Here is a 26,382-nt window from a genome sequence, read left to right as displayed (position 1 = left end):
ATGTTGAATAAACACACATTATAGTGTTTATTCAACATGTAGACTGTACTTCTATAAGGTCACCCCTAAGCCTCCGAAACTGTAGTGAAAACAATCCAAATTTGTCCAACCTCTCCTTATTGCTAATATGTTCAATCCAGGCAACATCTTGGGAAAGAAAACAAATGCTGGAGATCACAGCGGGTCACTCAGCATCCATGGAGAGAGAGCAAAGCTAATGTTGTGAGTCTAAATGAGTCTTCAAAGGACTCTCTCTCCTGGGATGCTGTCTGATCTGTTGTGATCTCCAGCATTTGTTATTTTTAGTACAGATTCCAGCATCTACAGTAATTTGTTTCAACATCTTGGTAAGTATCTTTTGCACTCTCTCCAAAGTCTCCATATCCTTCCTATGTTGTGGCAACTAGAACTGCACACAATACTGCAAATGTGGCTTAACTAAAGTCTTATACAGCTGCAAAACGATATATCAATGTTTATACTCAGTGCCCTGACTGATGAAGGCAAGCATGCTGTATGCTTCTTTACTGCCTTAGCCACTTGCGTTGCCACTGTCAGGGAGCTGTAGAACCCAAGATCCTTCTGTATATCAATGCTCCTGAGGGCCCTGCCATGAAATGTATACTTTTGTTTGCATTTGACCTTCCAAAATCTTCTCACATTTGTCTGGAATAAACCCCATCTGCCATTTCTCTGTCCAACTTTCCAATTGATCCATATCCTGCTGTATCTTTTGACAACCTTCCTCACTATCCACAACTCCACCAATTTATGTCATCTACAAACTAACTAATCAGACTACCACATTTTCATCTACATCAATTATATATTTTACAAATAACAAAGAGTCTACCACTGCTAGTCCTTGCAGAACACCACTGGTCGCACACTTCCAGTCAGAAAAACACCCCTCCAAACTATCATCTGTTTTCTATGATCAAACCAATTCTGTATACAACTTACCAACTTATCATAGACTCTGTATGGCTTAACCTTCTTGACTAGTCTAATATGAGGGACCTTGTCAAATGCTTCAGTAAAATCTATGTAGACAACATCCACTGCCATACCTTGTCAATCATCTTCGTCACTTACTCAAAAAACTCAATCAAATATGTGAGACAAGACCTCCACTACACGAAGCCTTGTTGACTATCCCTAATAAGTCCATTCTTTTCTAAATGTGAGTATATCCTGTCCCTAAAAATCTTGCCCTATAATTTCCCTACCACTGATGTAAGGCTCATCATCTTAATATTTCCTAGATTATCCATATTGCCCTTCATAAACAAAAGAACAGTATTGGCTATTCTCGAGTATTCTGGTACATAAACCTTTGGCTAAAGAGGATACAAGGATCTCTGTCAAGGCTTCAGCAATCTCCACCCTTGCCTCCCTCAGTATCCTGGGGTAGATCCCCTCAAGTGTTGGGTACTTATCTTCATTTTTTTCGTGACACCAACGAATTTACCCCCAAATGGCCACCCCAATCTAATTTCTCCAATTCCTGCCTAATATGTTTGTAATTGGCATTCCCTCCATCTAGTACTTTCACCAAGGGCCAGTCTTACCCTCATCCATAACTATATTTTTCATTTTTCACAGGATGTGGGTCTGGCTGGCTGGCCGGCCAGCATTTATTGCCTGTCTCTAGTTGACCTTGAGAAGGTGTGGTGAGCTGCCTTCTTGAACCACTGTAGTTCATGTGCTGTAGGCTGGTCCACAATGCCTCAGGGAAGGAATTCCAAGATTTTGACACAGCGACAATGAAGGAATGGTGAGTCAGGATGGTGAATGGCTTGGAACGGAACTTACAGGTGGTAATGTTCCCATGCATTTACTTCGCTTGACCTTCCAAATGGACGTGTTTGCTGCCTAAGGATCTTTCGTAAATTTCTACAGTGCATCTTGAAGATGCTACACACTGCAGCTACTAAGCGTCAGTGGTGGAGGGAGTGGATGCTTGTGGGTGTCAAGCCAATTCAGTGGATTACTTTGTCCTGGATGGAGTCAAGCTTCTTGAATGTTGTTGGAGCTGCACCCACCCAGGCAAGTGTGGAGTGTTCCAAGACATAACTTGTGCCTTGTAGATGGTTGACAGGCTATGGGGAGACAGGAGGTGAGCTTGTCACTGCAGTATTCCTAGTCTTTGACCTGCCCTTGTAGCCACTTTATTTGGTGAGCCCAGTTGAGTTTCTGGTCAATGATAAACTCAAGGATGCTGATGGGGAGTAGATTTCAACACCATTGAGGTTAACACCAGTGAACATCAAGAGACGATGGTTAGATTGTCTATTATTGGAAATGAATTTTGTCTGGCATTGCACAATAAGGATGCTCACAGAATTGCTACAGTACAGAACAAGGCCATACAGCCCATCCAACCTACAAAGGGCATCCCAACCAGACACAGGGCTCCCCCCACCCCCAGCACCCCCCACCCCCAGCCCCCCCAATCCTTGTATTTACGATGGACAATCCACTTAACCTGCACATTTTTGGACTATGGGAGGAAACTGGAGCACCCAACGTAAACTCACACAGGCATGAGGAGAATGTGCAAACTCCACACACTCACCCAAAGCTAGCCCTAGTGCTGTGAGGCAGCAGTGCTAACCACTGAGCCACCATGCTGCCCTTAGCTGGATATGGTCCAGATCTTGTTCATTTGAAGATGGGCTGCTTCAGTATCTGAGACCATCCTTGGCCTTCTCTGTTGCCACAATGAATTAAAGCACAAATTGGAAGAATAACACCTTTTATTAAGCTTGGGTAGCCTACAACCTAGAGGACCCAACATTGATTTTTCCAATTTCAAATAATATCCTTTGCCATCACCCAACTCCCTTCCAAGTTGCTCCCCTTTCCCTTCCATTCCTCTCATTGATCCTTCCTCCCAGCCAGCAACCGGATTCTTCCCTCCCACTGACCAATCAGGTCGCAGCCTCTACGTGTGTTCATCTACCCCCCACCTCACCACCCTGCCCCCCACCCACTTTATCTGCAACTCCACTTTCACCCATCCCCAATCCTGATGAAGGGTTATACCTAAAATGTTGAATTCTCTGTCTACTGATGCCACCTGGCTTGCTGTGTTCTTCCAGCCTCCTACTTGCCTACCTCAGTATCTGAGGAGTTGCGAAAGTTACTGAACATTGTGCAATCATTGGAGAGCATCCCCACGTCTGACCTTATGATGGAGGGAGGATAGGTCAGAGTCAGCATGGATTTATGAAGGGGAAATCATGTTTGACTAATCTTCTGGAATTTTTTGAGGATGTAACTCTGAAGATGGACGGGGGAGATCCAGTAGATGTAGTGTACCTGGGCTTTCAGAAAGCTTTTGTTAAAGTCCCATGTAGGAGGTTAGTGAGCAAAATTAGGGCGGATGGTATTGGGGGCAAAGTGCTAACTTGGATTGAAAGTTCGTTGGCTGATAGGAAACAAAGAGTAGTGATAAACGGCTCCATTTCGGAATGGCAGGCAGTGACCAGTGGGGTACCGCAGGGATCAGTGCTGGGACCGCAGCTTTTTACAATATATATTAATGATATAGAAGATGTTATTAATTGTAACATTAGCAAATTTGCTGATGATACTAAGCTGGGTGGTAGGGTGAAATGTGAGGAGGATGTTCCGAGATTACAGGGTGACCTGGACAGGTTAGGTGAGTCATCAGATGCATGGCAGATGCAGTTTAATGTAGATAAATGTATGGTTATCCACTTTGGTGGCAAGAACAGGAAGGCAGATTACTATCTAAATGGAATCAATTTAGGTAAAGGAGCAGTACAAAGAGATCTGGGTGTTCTTGTACACCAGTCAATGAAGGTAAGCATGCAGGTACAGCAGGTAGTGAAGAAGGCTAATAGTATGCTGGCCTTCATAACAAGACGGATTGAGTATATAAGCAAAGAGGTTCTTCTGCAGCTGTACAGGGCCCTGGTGAGATCACACCTGGAGTACTGTGTGCAGTTCAGGTGTCCAAATTTGAGGAAAGACATTCTGGCTATTGAGGGAGTGCAGCGTAGGTTCACGAGGTCCATTCCTGGAATGGCGGGACTACCTTACGCTGAAAGACTGGAGCGACTGGGCTTGTATACCCTTGAGTTTAGAAGACTGAGAGGGGATCTGATTGAGACATATAAGATTATTAAAAGGATTGGACACGCTGGCAGCAGGAAACATGTTTCCGCTGATGGGTGAGTGCCGAACCAGAGGACACAGCTTAAAAATACGGGGTAGACCATTTAGGACAGAGAGGAGGAGAAACTTCTTCACCCAGAGAGTGGTGGCTGTGTGGAATGCTCTGCCCCAGAGGGCAGTGGAGGCCCAGTCTCTGGATTCATTTAAGAAAGAGTTGGATAGAGTTCTCAAGGGTAGTGGAATCAAGGGTTATGGAGATAAGGCAGGAACAGGATACTGATTAAGGATGATCAGCCATGATTATATTGAATGGTGGTGCAGGCTCGAAGGGCAGAATGGCCTACTCCTGTACCTATTGTCTATTGTCTATTGTTGATGAAACAGCTGAAGATGATTTGGCCTAGGACACTACCCTGAGGAACTCCTGCAGAGATGTCGTGGAACTGGGACTATTGACCTCCAACAACTATAACCATCTGTCAGGAATGGCTCTAACTATCAGACTGCTTGGCACAATAGCCATTAATTCCAGTTTTGCTAGGACTCCTTGATGCCACACCTGCTCAAATGTTGCCTTGATGTCAAGGGCTGTCACTCTCAGCTCATCTCTGGAATTCAACTCTTTTGTCCATGTTTGAATAAAGGCTGTAATGAGGTTCTGTCAGAACCCAAAACTGGCACCGGTGAGTAGCTTATTGCTGATCAGGTGTTGCTTGATAGCACTGTTGCTGTTCCATCACTTTACTGTTGAGCCAGAGTAGACGGATGGGATGGTAGTTGGCCGGGTTAGAATTGTCCTGTTTTTTATGCACAGGACATACCTGGGCAATTTTCCACATTGTTGGGTAGATGTCAGTGTTGTAACTGTACTGGAACAACTTGGTTCGGGGAATGGCATGTTCTGGAGCACAAGTCTTCAGTACAATTGCCAGAATGTTGTCAGGGACCACAGCCTTTGCAGCATCCAGTGTTTCCAACTTTTTATCAGTATCATATGAATCAAATTGGCTGAAGGCTGGTATCTGTAATGTTGGGGACCACTGGAGGAGGCTGAGAATGATCATTCATTTGGCACTTCTGGCTGAAGATTGCTGCAAAAGCATCAGCCTTACCTTGTGCATTGATGCGTTGCACTCTTCCATCATTGAGGATGGGCATACTTGCGTAACCTTCTTCTCCAGTGAGTTGTTTAATTGTCCACCACCATTCATGACTAGATGTGATAGGACTGCAGATCTTAGATCTGATGTGTTGGTTGTGGGATCGCTTATTTCTGTCTATCACTTGCTGCTAATGTTGTTTGCCATGCAAGTAGCCCTGTTTAATAGTTTTACCAGGTTGTCATTTCATTTTCAGGTATGACTGGTGCTGCTCCTGGCATGCCCTCCTGCACTCTCCATTGAAGCAGGGTTGTTCCCTTGGCTTGATGGTAATAGTTTAGTTGGGATATGCCAGGCCATGAGCTTATAGATTGTGCTGGTGTACAGTTCTGCTGTTGTTGATGGCCCACAGTGCCCAATGGATACCCAGTCTCGAGTTGCGAGATCTGTTTGAAGTCTGTCCCATTTAGCACAGCGAGAGTGCCACACAACATGATGGAGGTTATTGTCAAAATGAGGGCTGAAACTTTGTTTCTGCAAGCACTGTGTGGTGGTCCCTCTTAGCAATACCATCATGGTCAGATGCATCTGTAATTAGCAAATTGGTAAAGATGAGGTCAAGTGTTTCCTTTTAGTTGGCTCCCTCACCATCAGTAGCAGACCCAGGCTAGCAACTATGTCCTTTAGGACCCAACCAGCTCAATCAATAGTATTGCTGCTAAGCCACTCTTGATGGTGGACATGGAAACCACCCACCCAGTGTACATTTTGCCATTCTCAGTGCTTCCTCCAAATGTTGTTCAACGTAGAGGAGTACTAATTTGTTGGCCAAGGGAGGATGGTATTTGGTAATCAATAGGTTTCCTTGCCAAAGCTTAACCTTGAGATGTCATGGGGTCTAGAGTCAATGTTGAGGACACTCAGGAGAAATCCCGCCCAACAGTACACCACTGTTGCCTCCACCTCAGCTGGGTCTGTCCAGGGATGGTGATGATGGTGTCTGGGACATTGTCTGAAAGGTATAATTCTGTGAGTATGACTATGTCAGGCTGTTGCTTGACTAATCTGTGAGACACTCGTCCCCAGATGTTAATGAGGAGGACTTTGCAGGGTCGACAGGTTTGTTGATGCCATTGTCTTTTCGAGTGCTTAGGTTGATGCCAGGGGATCCATTCAGTTTCATTTCTTTGTTGAGACTTTACAGCAACTGATACAACTGAGTGGCTTGCTAGGCCATTTCAGAGGGCAGTTGAGAATCAACCATATTGCTGTGGGTCTGGAGTCACGTGTAGTCCAGACCAGGTGAAGATGAAAGATTTCCTTCCCTGAAGGACATTAATATGGCATATGTGTTTTTCCAATAATTGAAAATTGTTTCATGATGATCAGTAAGCTCCTAATTCCTGAATTTCTTGTGAATTCAAATTCCACCATCAGCCATGGCAGGATTCAAACCTGTTTCCCAATTATTGGCTGAGTTTCCGAATTAATAGTCTAATGCCTCCCCACAACTTAAAATTTATGGAATTATGACCATTGTTCCCAAAATGCTCCATCACTGAAACTTTGATACCTGGCCAGGCTCATTCCCCAGTACAATGTCTAGTATGGCCTCTTCCCTAATTGGACTATCTATATATTGCTTCAAGAAGCCCTCCTGAATGCACCTAACAAATTCTGCTCCATCTAAGCCTCTGGTACTAAGAGAGTTCCAGTTAATATTGAGGAAGTTAAAACCCCCCTCTACAATGACCCTGTTGTTTTTACATCTTTCCATAATCTGCCTCCGTGTCTGATCCTCTGTCTCCCACTGGCTGTTGGGAGGCCTAAAATATTACCTATCATATTAGCTGAGAGAAAGGGCAGAAAATCTGAATCCTGATTATCTACACTGTATCAGAAAACTTTCATTGCAAATTTGGTTTGAATCTAGCTCACAAAATATTAAGTAACCTTTGCTCACTGCTGCAACATTGATCTTTGCCAGTTTCAGTTAAGAAGATCTGTTGTTATTTTTATTTGCTAAAACATTTCATGGCTTTCACATCATTGACCTGGAATTGTTTATTTCTATTATGTTTTTGATATAATGTACAAAGAGTTCATTCTCAGAGATATACTCAGATGTTAATTAAATTGTGGAATCACGTGGAACAGTCATCACTTATTCAATCTTTTGTGAAAGTCCATCTTTGATATACCCCAAAAGATCATGTTCTGATTTTGCAAGTAAATATTTGAAAGCCCTTATCTCCACCTATACATCCAAGTTAAAAACACCTCCAAAGTGGTGCCAAAAGACTGCATGGTGAGTAAACAAGAAACTACAGGGCAGTTATCCTGACATCAGTTATTGGGAAAATATAGGAAATTAAAAAAAAGAACTGTGAATATTGTAAATCAGAAATGTTTTGGGTCCAGTGATCCTTCCTCAGAACTGTTTTGAGGAATGAATTACTGGACCTGAAATGTTAACTCTGATTTCTCTTCACAGATGCTGCCAGACCTGCTGAGCTTTTCCAGCAACTTCTGCGTTTGGTTGGGAAAATATAGGACTCAATTACAATGAAGTACAACTATGCACATAGAAAACCAAATTATTATGCAGTCAAAATTGCAGGTGTAGTGGACAGCGAAGATTATAGTCAATATTACCTCAGATTACAACAGGATCTTGACCAGATGGGCCAGTGAGCTGAGAAGTGGCAGATGGAGTATAATTCAAATAAATGCGAGGTGCTGAATTTTGGGAAAGCACATCTTAGCAAGACTTTTACACTTAATGGTAAGGTTCTAGGAGTGTTGCTGAACAAAGGGACCTTGGAGTGCAGGTTCATAGCTCCTTGAAAGTGGAGTCGCAGGTAGATAGGATAGTGAAGGTGGTGTTTGGTATGCTTTCTTTTATTGGTCAGAGTATTGAGTACAAGAGCTGGGAGGTCGTGTTGCAGCTGTACAGGACATTGGTTAGGCTACTGTTGGAATATTGCGTGCAATTCTGGTCTCCTTCCTATCGGAAAGATGTTGTGAAATTTGAAAACATTTACAAGGACGTTGCCAGGGTTGGAGGATTTGAGCTTTCGGGAGAAGTTGAATAGACTAGGACTGCTTTTCCTGGGAATGTCGGAGGGTGAGTGGTAACCTCATAAAGGTTTATAAAATTATGAGGGGCATGGATAGGGTAAATAGACTAAGTCTTTTCCCTGGGTTTGGGGAGTCCAGAACGTGAGGGCATAGGTTTAGGGTGAGAGGGGAAAGATATAAAAGAAACCTACGAGGCAACGTTTTCACACAGAGGATGGTACATGTATGGAATGAGCTGCCAGAGGAAGTGGTGGAGGCTGGTACAATTGCAACATTTAAGAGGCATTTGGATGGGTATATGAATAGGAAGGGTTTGGAGGGATATAGGCCGGGTGCTGGCAGGGGGGACTATATTGGGTTGGGATATCTGGTCGGCATGGTCGGGTTGGACTGAAGGGTCTGTTTCCATGCTGTACATCTCTATGACTCTATAACATTGTTTATGAAAGAGAAATTGTGTTTGGCAAATAGTTTTCTTCGGAGGATGTAACTAGCAGAATAGATAAAGGGAATCAATGGATGTAGTATATTTGTGTTTTCAAAAGGCAATCATTGCGGTAGCATGGTCAAGGTAAGCTCATGGGTTTGGAGTAATAGCAGCAGACAGTTGGGTAAAAGAGACTTTTTCAAATTGACAGGTTGTAACCAATGTCTCAGTGATGGGCCCTCTGCTATTTGCAATATACATTTGGTGATGGAAAAAATTTAGATGGAATGTAAGCAGTATGGAGAACACAAATTCAGACCTGCAAATTGAGTGAATGGACAATAAGGTTATAGATGGAGTACGATGTAGAAAAATGTAAGGTTATTCACTTTGCTTGGAGAAATAGAATACCATAGTATATTTTAAATGGTGAAAAATAAATTTTAAATTTTGCTATGCAAGGAAGTTGGTATGTTCTTGCACAAAGTTAACAAGTAGGAAAAGCAAGGAAGACAGGTGCTATGTTATTTTTATAGCTAGGGGCTGCTGGACAGGAATAGGAAAGTCTTGCTAAAGACGTACGGTGCTTTTGAGAGACTAGTCCTGACTGGAACCTGTGTATGGTTTTAATCTCCTTCCATAAAGATGGATATACTTGCCCTAGAGACTCAACATGGAAGGTTAATTAGAATTATCTCCACAGTGAAAGGGTTGTCCTATGAAAAGAGGTGTGTCTAATAGATCAATACTCTCTAAAGTATGAACGAGAGGCAATTTCATCAAATCAACTAAAGTTCTCTTACTTTTTTATTTCTTATATTTTCTTAATTTCATCAAATCCACTAAAAGTCAGGATAGGTGCTGAGAAGCTGACCCCTACCTCGAGAATCTAGAAGTAGGAGACCACATCTAAGAATAAAAAGAGTCAATAGTTTAACATGATGAGGAGAAATATCTTTACTAAGAAGGCTGTGAATCTTTGGCTAGTCTACTCCTAAAAGACCTGTGTAAGTTCAGTGTATATATTCAATGCTCAGTTTAATACGTTTTGGGATTTTAAGGCTTGGACGATCAGGTATGAAAGTGAAATGTAGGTCAAAGATGAGCCATGACCTCAGCTCCAGAAGCTGTCTGATCTAGTTTAGTTCGTATTTCTTATAATCTTTTAAGAGATGTTTAACTTTCCACCAAAGCTTCAAAGGCTGGTGATAGTGACTCATCTGTGAGAACAGGCTTGCAATATTCCTGGAGATGAGCATGTTCTTTAAAGAGGACTGCAGAGTGCTTCTGCCTTGTGAGACGAGACCAGATGGTCTGAAAACAAACTCCTTCATACTTTCATACTTAGTGCAGAAGGTACCAAGATGGTCTTTGAACAGCCTAATAGCATGAGGGAGGCAAGCAAGAAGAAAGACATTTTGCAGTTATGTAGCAGCTTCCACGACCTTATAGTTTCCTGAAAGAGCTTTATATCCAAAGATGTATTTCTGAATTGTAATCACTGTAGAACTGCAGGAAACCAAGAGGTTCATTCTCCCCTAGGAAGGTAACATCAATATCATGCAATATTGTTTGGATCATCTGTTTTATAGGTGTTGCTTCTGACTAAGCTGTTGAAAAAGACATAAGGAAAACTCCGACACGGTTTTTCCAAACAATGCTCTGGGAGGACAGAAGAGCCTCTGTTTAATCCCTCAATGGAGCATGGTGAAATTTGCTGAGACCCATCACCAAAACCACGGCCCACAACTTCACTTCCAATGGAAATCAGCTGATTGAGAATTTCAGACAGCTGACTTGCATTATTCTATAAAGCCCTATCTTACATGGAAGGCTGTGCTGGTGATGCTGAAGTCTTAAGAACATGTGAACAAGGAATAGGAGCAGGCCATTTGACTCTGAGCTTCCTTCACTATTCAATAAGATGATGGCTGATCAGACTTTAACCTCAATCCTACCTTCCTGCATATCCCCAATTATCTTTCATCCCCTTGGTAGTCAAGAATCTATCTGGATGTGCCTTAAAAAATATTTGAAGATTCTACAATACGGTCTTTTGAGGAGGGGAATTGTGAAGACTCATAACCCTCTGTGAGGAAAAAATAAGCCCTCGTCTCTATCTTAAATGGTCAACATTTAATTTTTAAATTATGACTCTCAGCTCTAGATTCTCACACAAGAGGAAACGTCCTTTCAACATCAACCCAGTGAAGTCCTGTCAGGATCCTATATATGTCAATTAAGTCACCTCTGACTATTCAAAACTTCAGAGGATACAGGTCCAGCTTGTCTATCCTTTCCTCAAAGCAATCTGCTCATTCCAGGTATTAGTCTAATAAACATTCTCTAAATTGCTTCCAATGCAATAACATCCTTGTATACGCGCAGTGACCAGTATTGTACACAGTAGTCCAGATATGGTCTAAACAATAGAAAAAAAAATTCTCTATAAATGTAGCTCTGTATTTCGCAGTGTAACATATACGATAGCTGATAGCAGGAACCATCCACTTCTCCCAAAAAAGAGCGATGTAACAAAGTAACGTACTTGTTTTCTAGGACAATGTCCGGTATCCACACCAAATAGGGGGGTAGACGGATTATTTCAATTCCACTATATTCTGACACATTCCAAGTGAGTCGTTTATCATACCATCCCTAGAACAAAAAACAAATGAAAGTGGACCTGATCATCAACTGAATTGGGAGCTAGAGTGAAAAATCGGATAATTGAGTAGAATTTTACAGTCCCTGCCAGTTTGTACGATAAAGTGTGTGGTCTGTCCACTCCTGACTGATTTACCACTCTATTATGGGGGTGGAGCTATTGAACAGTCGGCCTGTCCTTGAGCTTATTGAGGTCCTTAAATTGCAATTAATGTCTACTGGAGTGCTTATCCAACCACATCAGTCTTTTAGCTACAACACTGTGGACAGAGACCTATGCTAAGCTTTAGCTGAGTGGGCTGGTAGTTTTTGGCCATTAAAGAAATAATCCTAGGCCATATAACTCAATTAGTCTTCCCCTTGACATCTCATACCCGGCCCAGCAACTTGATGGGGCCTATTCAACATCTCTTAGCACTTTTGGTTAGTGGGGATTTGTGGCCTCACTGAAAATCGGGAGAAGGGAGTACAGCTTAGTGTTTATGCACAAAATTTAAAACTGTGAAATATGGGACAAACTGCTTCTCTGTTGCAATTAACCAGGGACATGCAGCAATCACTTTGAGTATAGCATGGTCTGTTTGGGATAGAATCTTTCAACACTGGACACACCACACTGGCGAGACTTTTGAAATTTTGGAAAACACCAAATGTTGAACAACCATAGCAACAGCCAAAAGAAATCAACTAGCAATTAACCTGTAAGTAAAGGATAATTCCTTCTCGAGAACATTGGGGTAAGTTGGGGATAAATTGAGTAGGCAGAAGTGGGTACTGCAGATGCTGGAAATTAGAGTCAAGATTAGAGTGGTGCGAGAAAAGCACAGCAGGTCAGGCAACATCTGAAGAACAGGAAAATTGATGTTTCAGGTAAAAGCCTTTCATCAGGAAGACCTTTTGATAGTAACTTCGATTTTCCTGCTCCTCGGATGCTGCCTGACCTGCTGTGCTTTTCCAGCACCACTCTAATCTTGTGGATAAATTGAATTGACTTAGCTTTATTGTCACATATACTCAAATAAGTATAGAGACAAGTTTATATGGCGTCACTGACAGCACCATTTTAGGTACAATTGTATCTAGTTACAGCTTCTTCCGTTACAAGATCTTAGAAAAATCCCCTTGAAAAATCTTAGAGAAATAAAAAGTCCAGCATTGCAGAAATGAAACTTCCGAACAATGATCTTCCAACCCAGACCATACTAGAATCTAGCCTCTAGGCTGCACTGGGCCTTGGCTCTAGACCACACCAGGCTTCACCTCGACATTCATGAGGCTGGGCGATTGCTCTGGAATCGCCCAAGACCAGGAGCCCATACTGAGACCAGGCCAGGCAGAGAGACCACCACATACCACCAGAAGACCACCACATCAAGCTGGGAAGCCGTGACACCAGGCCCGGAGTCTGCTACTCCAAGCCTGGAGTCTGCTATGCCAGGACAGGAGGCCACTGCACCAAGCCAGAGAATGGTGGGCCAGTGGATTTCATTGCCGCGGAGTGCAGTGGAGGCCGGGACGCTAAATGTCTTCAAGGCAGAGATTGATAAATTCTTGATGACACAAGGAATTAAGGGCTACTGGGAGAATGCGGGTAAGTGGAGTTGAAATGCCCATCAGCCATGATTAAATGGCGGAGTGGACTCGTTGGGCCAAATGGCCTTACTTCCACTCCTATGTCTTATGGTCTTAAGCCAAAAGGCTGCCACTGGAGGCCGCTACGCCAGGCTGAGAAGACCCCTTGTCATGAGGCCTGACGGTGGGGGAGGAGGGGATTTGGTAGTGTTGATAGACCTTGCTGCTTAACATTTTTTTCAACCATGCAAGGTTACAACATCATGTTCTATTTGCTCAGTATACTTCTGGTGGATGTTGACTACACTTTCCCTGCATCTGGCATAGTTTCTGGTAAGAATATGAATGCATGGATGTCAGTCACTATGTTTCTCTCCAAATGGTACATGTAGCACCCAAACAACAAGTCCAGTTTCACACTCAAACTCTTAACACTATTGAATGAAGAATTAACATTTATGTTGACACCTAAATGTTGACGTCTTTATATAGTTGGAAAAATGTATTGTGCTGGGGGGATTTTGTAACTACATGTTAATTAGGAAATAATTAATTGCTGCCCAGGAAATAAGGATTGGAACATAATCCTTACATTATGGTTTCATTCAAAGATCAATGAGATGAAATCACATTGTCCAGTTGTAATATAAAAATGTTATTTTTGTAATATTTCCCTTTCTTGTATTTTAATGATAACATTTAACTACTTACTCAAATATATTAATATTTTCACAAAAATATACATCATTAAATTTCATACACTGACATCAATGCGAAAATTTGGAAAAAATTTGATTAGTGAATTTAGTCAGCCATTTTTGAACATGTTCAATTTTGGGGATTGTCTGGAGGAGCAGAGAGGGTGAAGTCTATGGAGAGGGAAAGATGAACCTTTGAAGCTGTTTCAGTATTAGTAATATCAATTTAATATTAATTTATTCAATATTATACAACCTATTCAGTAATTTATTCTGTACTCCAAGATGGTACCAGAACGTGGCGACATTATCCACTTTTCACTGTACCTAGGTACAACTGACAATATTAAAGCAAATCTAATATCCAGATAAACATAATAAAAAGAGAATTCAAATGTATGCTACATGCTTGATTCCTTTACTCACATGATCAATCCATACATTTGTAGTCAGTGTCTCATCAACTTCTTTCTATAAGGAATTGAGAACACAGAAATACATTTGAGGTGATATGTATTAAAAATATATAATTTTTCAGTTTAAAACACCAAAACAAGTTTCATATGTTAGCACTTCACATTGCCAGTTCCAGTTGCTGCTCAAAACTCTATTTGGTTTAAACAAAACCTTTCCAATGTAGGAGATATTTTCTTTGCCAATCAGCATCAATAGTTTTTTGTGCTTTGATAGATGTATATTTATATTGACTTTGATCACTCCATCCTTGCAAACTACTAATTCATCTTCAAACTTCTCTAAAGTCACTGAACTTGCTGTTGTCTCCCAAACCATGGTCATCATTCCTAGAACTTCATCCTCTAATCAATTTTCTGTTCCTGCCACAAAACTGAAGAAGCTTTTATGTAAGCAGTAAATAACATGATTGTGACAACAATAAAATAATCCTCCTCGTGCTTCTCAAACTGTATGCAACTCTTGGCCTGGTTATCAGTCCCTCTTCCTTCAATATTTGGGACTTGGCTGAATTTTCCTAGTTCCTGGACTATTTGGGCAATAATGAATCAACTGGAAAGATGTGGCCACATCAGAAAAATTAGATTTTCAATCTCAAGAGAAAAGCCTGATTTTCCAGTTAAGATTTGAACAACAAGATGAGCATCTCAGTAGTATGTGGCAAGAAGCCAATTTACCTGCATTTACATCTCATTAGTATCTAATTACACTTCATTACATGTAATTTTCTATTTTCCCATGGAGAGGAGAGAAGTTATGTGGTGGCAATTCCTGACATGAAAGTCAGAACATGCACCTGGCTGTTGCAGCTCACTGCTGGCTCCTCCCCATCTTCAAACCTTCTTGAAAGTAAGGCCATCCAGTTTTCTAATTGGATCCTAATTTGTACAAACACTTGTCAGCTCTGTGCTCACTTACCCAAGCAATAACTCACTTTTAAAATTTGCATTTTCATGCTTCAATTTCCCCCAAAGGCCTCACTCCTCCCTACTTCTGTAATATTCTCCTGCCCTCGAACCCCTTATGATATAGATATTCCTTCAATCCTGACCTCTCATACTCAATGGCGATCTGACTTAATTGGTGTCTATACATTGTTTAGACCATAAGCTCAGGAATTTCTTCCTAAGTTTCTCAATCCTGCTTCATCCTTTTACGATGTTTCTTAAAGCTTACCTCCTTTTGATGATTTGTCATAACATTTCCTCATGTGGCTAAAATGAAAAGCTACTTTATAATGATCCTGTGAATTACCTTGGATTGGTTTATGTGGTATATGTGCTATAGAAATGCAAGTTCTAGTATGGAGCTGTAGAATGATTGCATGAGAAATAGAATTCACTAAACATATCATAATCATAAGCAGGCAGTTAAACTGAAAAATGGTAAATGCCTTATAATGCTGAAAGAACTGTATTCTACAGTGGGACAATTTCTGTCTCTCTCAACTTTATAGCATTTTACCAAGACCAACAAGGTTACATGATATCTAATGTTGTGTATTTTTGTAAAGTCAACTAATTACCATAGCTAGAATATCTGCTCACACTGACCCAGGTCTTAAGTCAGGTGACAAATACAAAGGGGCAGCACTTCAAAAGCTTGGGATTTCAAATATACCTGTTGGATTATAACCTGATGTCATGTGACTTCTGAGCTTGTCCACCCCAATTCGACACGGTCATCTCCACGCATATTGACCCAAACAAAGTAGGCTCAAAGCATGGGTACCAGGGTAGCATAGTGGTTAGGGCTGCTGCTTCACAGCACCAGGGACCTGGCTTCAGTTCCAGCTTTGGCTGACTGTCTGTGTGGAGTTTGCACATTCTTCCTGTGATTATGTGGGTTTCCATGGGTACTCTAGTTTCTTCCCAGAATCCAAAGATGGGCAGATTAAGTGGGTTGGCTATGCTAAGTTGCTCTGTAGTGTCCAGGGATGTGCAGGCTAGGTAGTTTTGCCACAGTAAATGTGGAGTTAATGGGCTAGGATGGGATGCTGCAGGGTCAGTGCAGACGCAATGAGCTGAATAGCCTCTAGCTGCACTGTGGGGAACCTAGTTCGAGACAAAGAAACTGCAGAGGCTGGAATCCAAGGTAGACAAGCAGGAGGCTGGAAGAACACAGCAAACAAGATAGCATTAGGAGGTGGGGAAGTCAACATTTCAGGTGTAGCCCTTCTTCAGGACTGAAACATTGACTACTCTACCTCCTGATGCTGCCTGGCTTGCTGTGTTCTTCCAGCCTTCTGCTTGTCTACCTTGTAGGGAATCTCTGCTGTAAAAAAAAAGTGACAGATTCATAAACAAAGGAGAACAAACTCAATATAAGTACATGAAATAGAATTTTATGGGAAGTCTAGTGTCATAGAATGTTATCCGTTGTTTGGTGGGTACTGGCAATAGTACTCAGTTTCAGCACTCTGTAATTAAAAATTTTAAATATAGGACCCTTGAGACTTGTTGACCATTGAATAAAATCACAGTTGATCCTTGATCTCTGCTTTCTCTCTTGATGCCCAAATCCCATGATGCCCTTTGAGTCTAAAATTCTACAAGTCTCAGCTTTAGCCTCATCAAAACCATTCAAAACCAATTGAAATCAAGAATTCTAAACATTTACAAACCTTTGAGTGAAGGTATTTCTCCTCATCTCCATCTGAATGATCATCTTCTTACCTTGAGACTGATCTGTGATTACAACAGTCTCTCAACATTTACTCTGTCAAATTGTCTTAAAGTCTCCTATCTTTCAGAAAAATCACCTCTCATTCTTCAAACTCCAGAAAGTACAGGCCCTGTTTATGCAATCTCTCTTCATTGTCCAATTATCTCATCCCAGAAATCAACTGAATGCATTACACTTGCAGGACCTTTTATTGCTGTCATTATTATTGACTTAGAAAGAGGTGTGAAGAAGAAAAGCAAATTTTACAGAGTCTGTCATAGAAAGAAAACCCAATGAAACAAGTAGAAGGCACATGTATGCTTTCCACAAAGTATTGATAAACTGTTCTACATTTACTGCTTGCCCATTCTAAGTAGCCCCTTACTCTGAGACGGTGTATGTTGGTTCTGACCACCCCGCCCATCAGAAGAAATATCTTTCCTGAAACTCCCCTACAAACTCCTGTAAGATGTATTTTATATTGGAAGGAGATCATCTCTTCTACTTCTAAACTCCAAAGTATAAAGACCCAATTTATTTAATATTTCCTCATAAGACTATCCTTCTATCTCAGGAGTAAAGTTTAGTGAATCTTCATTATACTCACACAGTGGCAAATATATTGTTGTGAAGTTGGTATGTAAAATTGTAAAATAGGGGAAAGCATTGTGTGGTCCCTTTAAAAGATTTTTTTTTCAGTGCTTAGAGCTAAATTGGATGTCTGAACAGCGATTTAAAGTGCAGGTGCACAGAGACTGTTCCAATTGAAACATATGTATTGAACAGCTAAGCAGCACTTTTACCAAGACAACAATTCTTTTTAATTTAGCCAGTCAACTTAAATATCAAAAACCAATTAAATTTAAATCTGATGGTTTAACTACCTAGAACCAATTTGAATTTAAAGAAATTAATAGGTCATCGAGAGTCTAAGAGATGAGGACATTTGGAAAATCAGAGAGCAATCTGCTATCCAAAGTGATTAGCTCCTTCAGCTCTCAGAGTAACCATCATCTGATTGAACGTACAACAGCATTCTTAGCTCATATTCCTGACACCAGAATTTGGTGGAGAGATGCATTCCTAAAAGATCAATGGAGAAAACACAAAGGTCCAGAAGACATAACCTGGCTGTAAAGTTTGAGAGACTAAATTTTTATTGTATTTTATAGGAACAGCATACCACTAGAATTGTTTTAATTGGGAATAGTTGGTAGTTAGAGAGGAATTGTTTGGTTTGTTAGTGGGTCTGTTAATTTGTTCACTATTGGAGTCATTTGCTGATTATAGTGAGTGAAAGGATTTCACTTCATTTAACCACTCTTTTGTAACAGAATGGGGTGAGGGGGCAACAGGTAGGTTATACCACATTTCACACTTCTTTTACCAGATCGAGGCAAGCCGAGCCCCTCTGAGTGCTTCAGTTTTTGTTATCAGAAGAGGGGTTGACCACCTGCTACTTAACAATATCCTTTAGTAGGCAAGGGGACCAAAACAGCACACAATACTCAAGGTGTGGTCTATCTAAGATGACATAATTGAAGTAAGACATCTTTACTCTGATATCCAAACTTCTTGGAATAAAGGCCAATGGACCAACATACTTACAGTCGAAAAAAATTAAATAATATTCTTTCAAAAGCTTCCATGCAGAACAACATCCTTTGTGCCCAGCTTTTATTCTACTCTGGTACAGATTCTGGTTAATTGTACCAGATATTCATTTAATATTATTTGTTATCTTGAATTCTATTGAGAGAAATCAATGTGTGGAAGATTACTAGCAAACTGTTTGAGTGCTAATAGCTTGCTTTTTAAAAATTAGCACTTTATCATGCAAATATGTAATGAAATATCATATTGCCAATTCAGTGAAGTAATTTACTATTTTTACATATATTGTGTGTGTGTGTGTATTCAAGGGCCAATGCCCCTCAATTAGTGTTAACTTACCAATGAAATTAGATTGGAGAGTGTTAAGCCCAATGAAATCTTCACCACTTCATCCTTCTGCTGGACTGGACGTACATCTTTATTATAGTTTCTGACTTCAAAAAGATCATGAATCAACCTCTCTTCGTCATTCCTACCAGAACAACCTGCAGATTAAAAGGGAAAGAAACAAATAACTTTGAATGTAAATGAGTGGCACAGGTGGGTGGCAAGTTAGCACTACTGCCACACACCGCCAGAGACCTGGATTCAATTCCCACCTAAGGCGACTATGTGGAGTTTGCACATTCTCCCCGTGTCTGCGTGGGTTTCCTCTGGGTTCCTCCCACAGTTCAAAAATGTGCAGGTTAGGTGAATTGGCCATGCTAAATTGCCCATATCGTTAGGGGAATGGGTCTGGGTGGGTTGCACTTCAGCGAGTCAGTGTGGACTTGTTGGGCCAAAGGGCCTATTTCCACACTGTGTAAGTAATCTAATCTTCTAACCCACCCTGTTTGGAGGTGCTAATGTACACACCTGGAACAGGTAGGACTTGAACCTAGGCCCAGAGGTAGGGATACTACCACTGCACCACCTGACCCCTTTGTATTTGGGATGCATCCCAACAGTTTAAATATCCAAACATGATATTTACAACATCTGTAGCTTGACTTAAAAGGAAACTACTAGGAATCCCCCATTTAAAAAAAGACAACACCAACATATTTCATATTGGGCTCTAATTTCCAGATTCAGCAACAATTCAGCTCTAATTAACCTTATGCTTTCAGATAATTATTGATTGAACTGAGACATGTTTACTTAACAACAATTAAAACTTTAATGGGATATAGTTCAAACTTAAACAGCAGGACAAAGTATAATGTATTACAAGGAATAACATACCTACCCTTATAATGATAAGCAATGCAAAGCTCTTTTGCATTAATTTGCTCATCATACTTGCTTATTAAAAGGCTAGCTCACCAGTGATTGAAATCAGTTGGCAGTAGTCTGGGTTGCATAGAGCATGGTGGATGACTAATGGAAACAGGCTGGATTATAATGGGCATAGACCAAGGAAGCTGGTCAAGAGGGACATCTGCCTGGCCAAGAGAGGCAAGCAGACCAGGGAAGGGTGAAAGATCAAAATGTTAATCTGCAAGTGTCCATTTTGAGAAAATAAGCTACCTCTGCCTTGTAGAGAACGACTGTTTATGTGGGTACAAAATGATGGACAAATCTTCAATGCTGTGTGGTTATGGTTCGTTGTCTGATCCAGTCACAAGATTTACTTTGCTATACATGTGTGCACCTCCTTCTCAAGAGCAATTAAGTCTGGACAACACATGCTGGATGAGCCAGTAATGTTTACACCCCTTGAAAGGATTACTGATTACTGTGTGCCATCTCCTAGAAATAACCCAGGTTCTGATGCAGCATAAACCCCACGCCACTAGCAACACTGCATTGCCCTAAATATTTGCTGCTGATTGGCAACTTTGATTATTAGCAAGTTTTGAGAAGATTTGTAGCTCAAGTTGAGGTTCTGGATGCTCACTGAGGTGGAATGTTCATTTTCAGACATTTTGTTACCATACTAGGTAACATCTTCAGTGATAAAGTACTGGTGGCATAACCCGCTTTCTATTTATATGTTTGAGTTTCCTAGGGTTGGTGATGTCCCTTCCTGTGGTGACATCATTTCCTATAGTGTCATTTCCTGTTCTTTTTGAGGGGTGGTAAATGGGATTCAAGTCAATGTGTTTGTTGATAGAAATGCCATGCTTCTAGGAATTCTCATGTGTGTGTCTCTGGACAGAACATATCCAGAAATCCTAGCCACTCTCCCCTACAGTAAAGACATCTCAGAAATGACTGCCAGACTACTCAGACTCCTTGACATCATGGTAGCCCACCAACACACTAAAACAGCAGCTAATGAACTTGAAAGACCCTATACAGACAACAAGCAAAATGAGTGCCATTTGCAAAATAACTTGCAGGAACTGTAACAAACACTATATTGGATAAACAGGCAGAAAACTAGCCACCAGGATTCATGAACATCAACTAGCCACAAAATGACATGACCCACTCTCACTAGTATCCTTACATATGGATGAGAAAGGACACTGCATCCATCCTAGGACAAGGCAAACAGAGACACGCACAAGAATTCCAAGAAACATGACATTCTAATCAGAACTCTATCAACAAACACATTGCCTTGGAACCCATTTACCACCCCCTAAGGAAAAGAAAAGTAAATGACATCACCATGGGAAATGATGTCACCACAGGAAATGACATCACCAACCCAAGGAAACTCGAGGTGACAATACATTAGGGAACCAGCAAAATGTGTTTTCTTCCAATATTGATTACCATTGTTTCTATATTTGAGTCACCATGAGATGTCATACAAACACAAGCATTCTGCTTGAAGTTGATTTAGGACCTTCAGCAATGCCGTCATTGTGTTGGATCTTTGTTGTATTTTTCTTGCTGTTTATCATTTTCGTAATTGAGAAACAGCATAGATAAACCTAAAAATGTTTCAACAACACATTAATATAATACCCAACTATCTCCTCTGGCCAGTTGTTGGATTCCACTCTTTTACCAGGCTCCAAACTATCACCATTCCCAGCATGTTGTCAGTTCTGGTCTGTATGACACCTACCTGTTACTAAGCTCCAGTCTCTTTTCAAGGAACTGATCTACATAATGATTCACTTCTGTTGCAACACTCCATCCTATTCCAATCTATTGGCATGCTCCTGCTGCTTGCCTGTCCTGGCCTGCTGTTCACAGCCTGTCTCTGAGCTCCTGTCATGGTTTTGGCCCATTCTTAGTTCTAGCTAATGCTGCAATGTTGTTAGGGTCCTGCCTGCACTGACCTCTGAAATGCTGCATTCCAACAGTGGTCTGATAAGACATTATCATAGAGATGTACAGCATGGAAACAGACCCTTTGGTCCAACTTCTCCATGTCCCTCATAATTTTGTAAACCTCTATAAACCCTCAGCCTCTGACACTCCAGGGAAAACAGACCCAGCCTTTTCAGCCTCTCCCCATAGCTCAAATCCCCCAACCCTGGCAACATGCCTGTAAATCTTTTCTGAACGCTTTCAAGTTTCACAACACCTTTCTGATTGGAATGGCCTGTTGTAAGACCCTTTTGATGCCTTTGATACAGAAATAAGATCTGTTTTTAATCTTCCAATTTCAATATTTACTTTTATGCAGATAGCTAAGTTCAGCTGCCTGTACTTCAATGCTCTCCACAGGGTAAAAATTTCTGGATAGTGTATTGATATTTCTGGTCAGCTGGAATCTTTTCCTGCTGCACTTGTCTCAAGAATCTTCAGGGATTTATATTGACTTGATTGGTTGTATTTAGTTTATTTCCCTGACTCATCATTCCTGCTGTTAGAATCTTACCTTTATGTTCATTTTCTGTCTATTATTTATAAATGTATATATAATATTTACATCCTAAATATATGAATTTGTTTTGTGATCACTTTCAAAAAATAGTATTCATTACTTAATAAATAAACACAGTTTAACAGAAAGCTAAGATCATCCTAAACTCGTGCTTTAAAAAACCAGCTGGGGCACACAATTTCCTTTTTTGTGACTTCTCTGCAGTTATGCCTTTTCAGGTTGTTGAGAAGTATACTTAGGAAGGCACTAGGTGAATGCTTGACTGGACTTCTCAAGTTGGTTAACATCAACTCCTGAACATTAATGAAATGTAGATGTCATTAATGTTATAACTATTAGACGTCTAAGGACTACTGGAGTGGATTGGAGCAAGACTTAGATTCACCAGATTTTGTGTGTTGTGTCATTCTACCAATATCACAAGTTCCAGTTTTTAAAAATGCAGTTTCAACTATTTATCTAAGTTTCTGGCCAGATCATTTAGTAGAAAAACTTCTAGCTTGATTACCCATAAGCTCTTATGATTAAAAGTACATTTCTATTTAAATAGATTTTTTAAAAGTATTTTTAATGTCCAGGTCAGAGAACAATGCTAAGTAAATTCAAATGTTTATCATTATCACTGAAAACCTGAATAGAAACTTTCTTCAGTAACAAGGCTTAGCTTACCTGTATAAAACAGACAGATAATGAGAAGATGAATGGTGTGAATGTTCCACATTTGGTTAAGAATGATTCTGAACATCAACGCTACTTGTGCGTTTGGCAGTTTGTAACAGCAAGGGCACAAAGAATCTGAAATCTAGTTCAGGGTGAAACAGACAGAAACAGCTGGCATGGCTAGAATTAGAATAGACTCACTTCCATGCAAGAGATCTCAAATCTCACAGCATGTGTCTGGTATCTGTTGTGATGCATATTTTGTCTGAAGGCCATCTCCGATTACACAAATCAATTCCGGCATTCACTTCATGGTTTATGGGAACAGACTACCAGTAACTTGCTCATGACACTAAGAAATCCATACTGCAATTTTGTCATCTTTGTGAGTTCCTCAAAGTAATAAGAACAACTTCAAAAATAACTAAGGGATGTAATATTCTCCACAAAATGTAAAAGCAACTTTTTATAAGAAGCTATGAAACAAAGCTTCATTTGATTTGACTCAACAAAAACTAATATTCTTTTAACATTGTTAATATAATTAAACATTGCAAGGTACTTCATAGGAACAAAATCTGACACCAAATCACATACAGTGATATTTGGACAGATGACCAAAAGTTTGGAAAAAGAGAAAAGGTTTTAAAACCATCTTAAAATATGTCAGAGGGATGGAGAGGAGAGAGTTAGAGTGGAAATTCCAGAATCTGGGGTGTATACAGTTGAAAACACAGCCATTATTGCAGCATGGCAAAACATGCTATTTCAATATTTAGATCTGAACTGTTTGCAAATATCTCATAATCAATCACAACAGATGGTAAGAAATAGAGTTTGAAGGTTAGTTGAAAATCTCCTTCAGCACCTCCTCTCCCTTTGCACTGAAGATGTCAGGTTTTTCATCGCAAATCAAACAAAGTTGCATTTTCAAGCATTGCTATAATTTCTAGTTTGACTTCATACCTTAACTACCGAACTTTAAAACAGAAAATCTTTCTTAAAGTTTGGATGGCAAGGAAAAGCCTGCAATTTTAACTTTATTTTGTTTAGATTTCAGCAGCCAGTGCACAGAATAGTCACATATTGTTACAAATTTTGAAGATGCATCCCTTCTATTGTGTTCTTTTGCATAACTTTATTGTATTACTTTTAATTTAGCTCTTTTCATTATGGGGTATCTCTTGTCAGGAGGAAAAAGGTTCTATGCACATGTCCAGAACTTTCTACAGTGCTTTTTGTAAACAGAAAATCATAGGTTGTACCTACTTTTCCCAATATGTATCTCTGGCAAGCACCACTATATGCTGAGATTAAATATCCCACGTTCATTTATCTTCCCCAATTGGTGAGTGCAAGATTACACTCCAGGTTGTTGCTTGGATAAGTTTTTAACCTGTTGTTTGTCTGACACTTGGTCAGCATGGCTGAGATCAGAGGTCAGTGTGTAATGAATTAAAATCAGAAACTATCCATGTGATGAATTGAGATGAGGAAATTGCCAGGTGGGGAATTGATACTGATCAGCCTTGATCCTTTATAGGTCTGGAGACTCTGAAAATGTGTAAGTTTAACTAAGTTAGCTTTCCTTTGATTTTAGTTAAGTTCCCAAAGGTTAAGGAGCAACTTAATTAATGCAATTCCTGAACTCCTGCATGAATAGTCCCAACGTTTTAGGCTCTAATCATTTTGCAGTGAACACACAATGCCTGAGGTTTCACACACAAGATGCAACTCACACACACCAACTTCTGCAAACAGTTTAATAAAGCCTGACAACCACCCGCCATTGACCCACCTGCCCTTGACCCACCTCACAGACGTGCAATGTCAAGTCAAAAAAGGTTCCTGAACAAAGAAAACACATCCCCTTTATATAGGTCAGTTGTAATGCTCACAGATACTCTGGCCACTCCTCCCCCATAATTACTTGTTACCCTGGGTATAATGGTAGAATGAGATCATCCTTGGAGATAATGTAAATGTAAATGCCCTAATCCTGGGGAATCATTACGCAGACAATTTCCTGACTCTGATTTCCCCAGGACCATACAGGTGCAACATACTTAGCTTCAGGGGATGGCTATGAAAGCATTTCTGAATGAAAGGGGCTAAATGATAGTTTAATTTGATAATAGTAGGAGAATAGTAGCAAATGACTGTCTAAATTAAGTGGGAGTCATCCGCATTCCTGCGAGAATGATAATCATTGTGGGGATTGTCAAATCTTGGGACAATCTTCTCAGGAAGCTGGACTGCAGGAAAAAACCACGGATGATCCTGCCAATGGTTCTCTGCTTTAACAGCTGACTTTTCTGACTAACAGAAATAGTGTGGGATGATGGGGAAGGAGACAGTTATTCTCTTTGTATGCATGAACTTCAACCTCGCCAGTTGTTGGCAGGAATGCAATCCCAGGGATCTAGGCCTAACCACTTATGCTTGAGTTTCAGGTGAAGTAGCTAAAAGTGGAAAGCAGTCTCACTTAGGTTTGGTTAAATGTAATGTGCACTCTAAATAAATATTCAGACAGTACCACTAAAGAATATGCCTGCTTATGACATTTACATTGGGAAAATAGCAAATCATTGCATTTTTATATTCCAGTAAATCAGTAATTAGAGAGTGCACAAGTGTACTTGTTGATTGTAATATAAGGGAACACAGCTGAAGATTTTGCCGAAGGTCTGGATGGTGCTAACTGATTTGCTTCAGTAAGGCATTCGACAAGGTTCCTCATGAGAGAACACAGAACATTACAGCACAGTATAGGCCCTTCAGTCCTCAATGTTGCATTGGCCATGTCAACCATGTCTGAAGCCTATTTATCCTACACTATTCCATTTTCATCTATATGTTTATCCAATGACCATTTAAATGCCCTGAAAGTTGGCGAGTCTACTACTGTTACAGGCAGTGTGTTACATGCCCCTACTACTCTCTGAGTAAAGAAACTATCTCTGACATCTGTCCTATATCTATCCCTCAATTTAAAGTTAAGACCCCTTGTGCTAGCCATCACCATCCGAGAAAAAAGACTCTCTGTTCACCCTATCTAACCCTCTGATTATCTTATACATCTCAATTAAGTCACTTCTCAACCTTCTCTCTGTCGAAAACAGCCTCATATCCCTCAGCCTTTCCTCATAAGATCTTCCCTTCATACCAGGCAACATCCCAGTAAATCTCCGCTGAACCCTTTCCAAAGCTTCCACATCCTTCCTAAATGTGGTGACCAGAACTGTATGCAATACTCCAAGTGTGACTGCACCAGAATTTGTACAGCTGCAGCATGACTTCGTGGCTCCGAAACTCAATCCCTCTACTAATAAAAACTAACACGCTGTATGCCTTCTTAAAAACCCTATCAACCTGGATGGCAAATTTCAGGGATCTATGTACATGGAGGCTGAGATCTCTCTGCTCATCTACACTTACCAATAATTTTACCATTAGCAACTAGGGAGACTGGGTAGCAAGGTTAGACCTCGTGGAATACAGGGAGAA

The 26,382-nt window shown here is 40.6% G+C and overlaps 1 protein-coding gene across 2 annotated transcripts in view; it reads right to left on the bottom strand.

The window, feature by feature from the left end:
- The window catches only part of chrnd (cholinergic receptor, nicotinic, delta (muscle)), a 53,944-nt gene extending 30,937 nt beyond the window's left edge, over positions 1-23,007 (bottom strand). The window contains exons 1-4 of one of the 2 annotated variants that reach the window (XM_072572406.1): positions 22,885-23,007; positions 18,783-18,928; positions 14,118-14,162; positions 11,303-11,412 (exon numbers count right to left, since the gene is read on the bottom strand). In XM_072572406.1, coding sequence (XP_072428507.1) covers positions 11,303-11,412; positions 14,118-14,162; positions 18,783-18,928; positions 22,885-22,960 — 377 coding nt within the window. In that variant the 5' untranslated portion in view covers positions 22,961-23,007. Of the gene's footprint in view, positions 1-11,302; positions 11,413-14,117; positions 14,163-18,782; positions 18,929-22,884 lie in introns of those variants that run through there. The other variant, XM_072572407.1, reaches the window with a different exon arrangement.
- Positions 23,008-26,382: the final 3,375 nt, after the last annotated feature.

This window comes from Chiloscyllium punctatum, chromosome 6 (assembly GCF_047496795.1).
Source record: "Chiloscyllium punctatum isolate Juve2018m chromosome 6, sChiPun1.3, whole genome shotgun sequence".
Classification (NCBI taxonomy): domain Eukaryota; kingdom Metazoa; phylum Chordata; class Chondrichthyes; order Orectolobiformes; family Hemiscylliidae; genus Chiloscyllium; species Chiloscyllium punctatum.
This window is presented reverse-complemented; position numbering and strand designations above follow the sequence as displayed.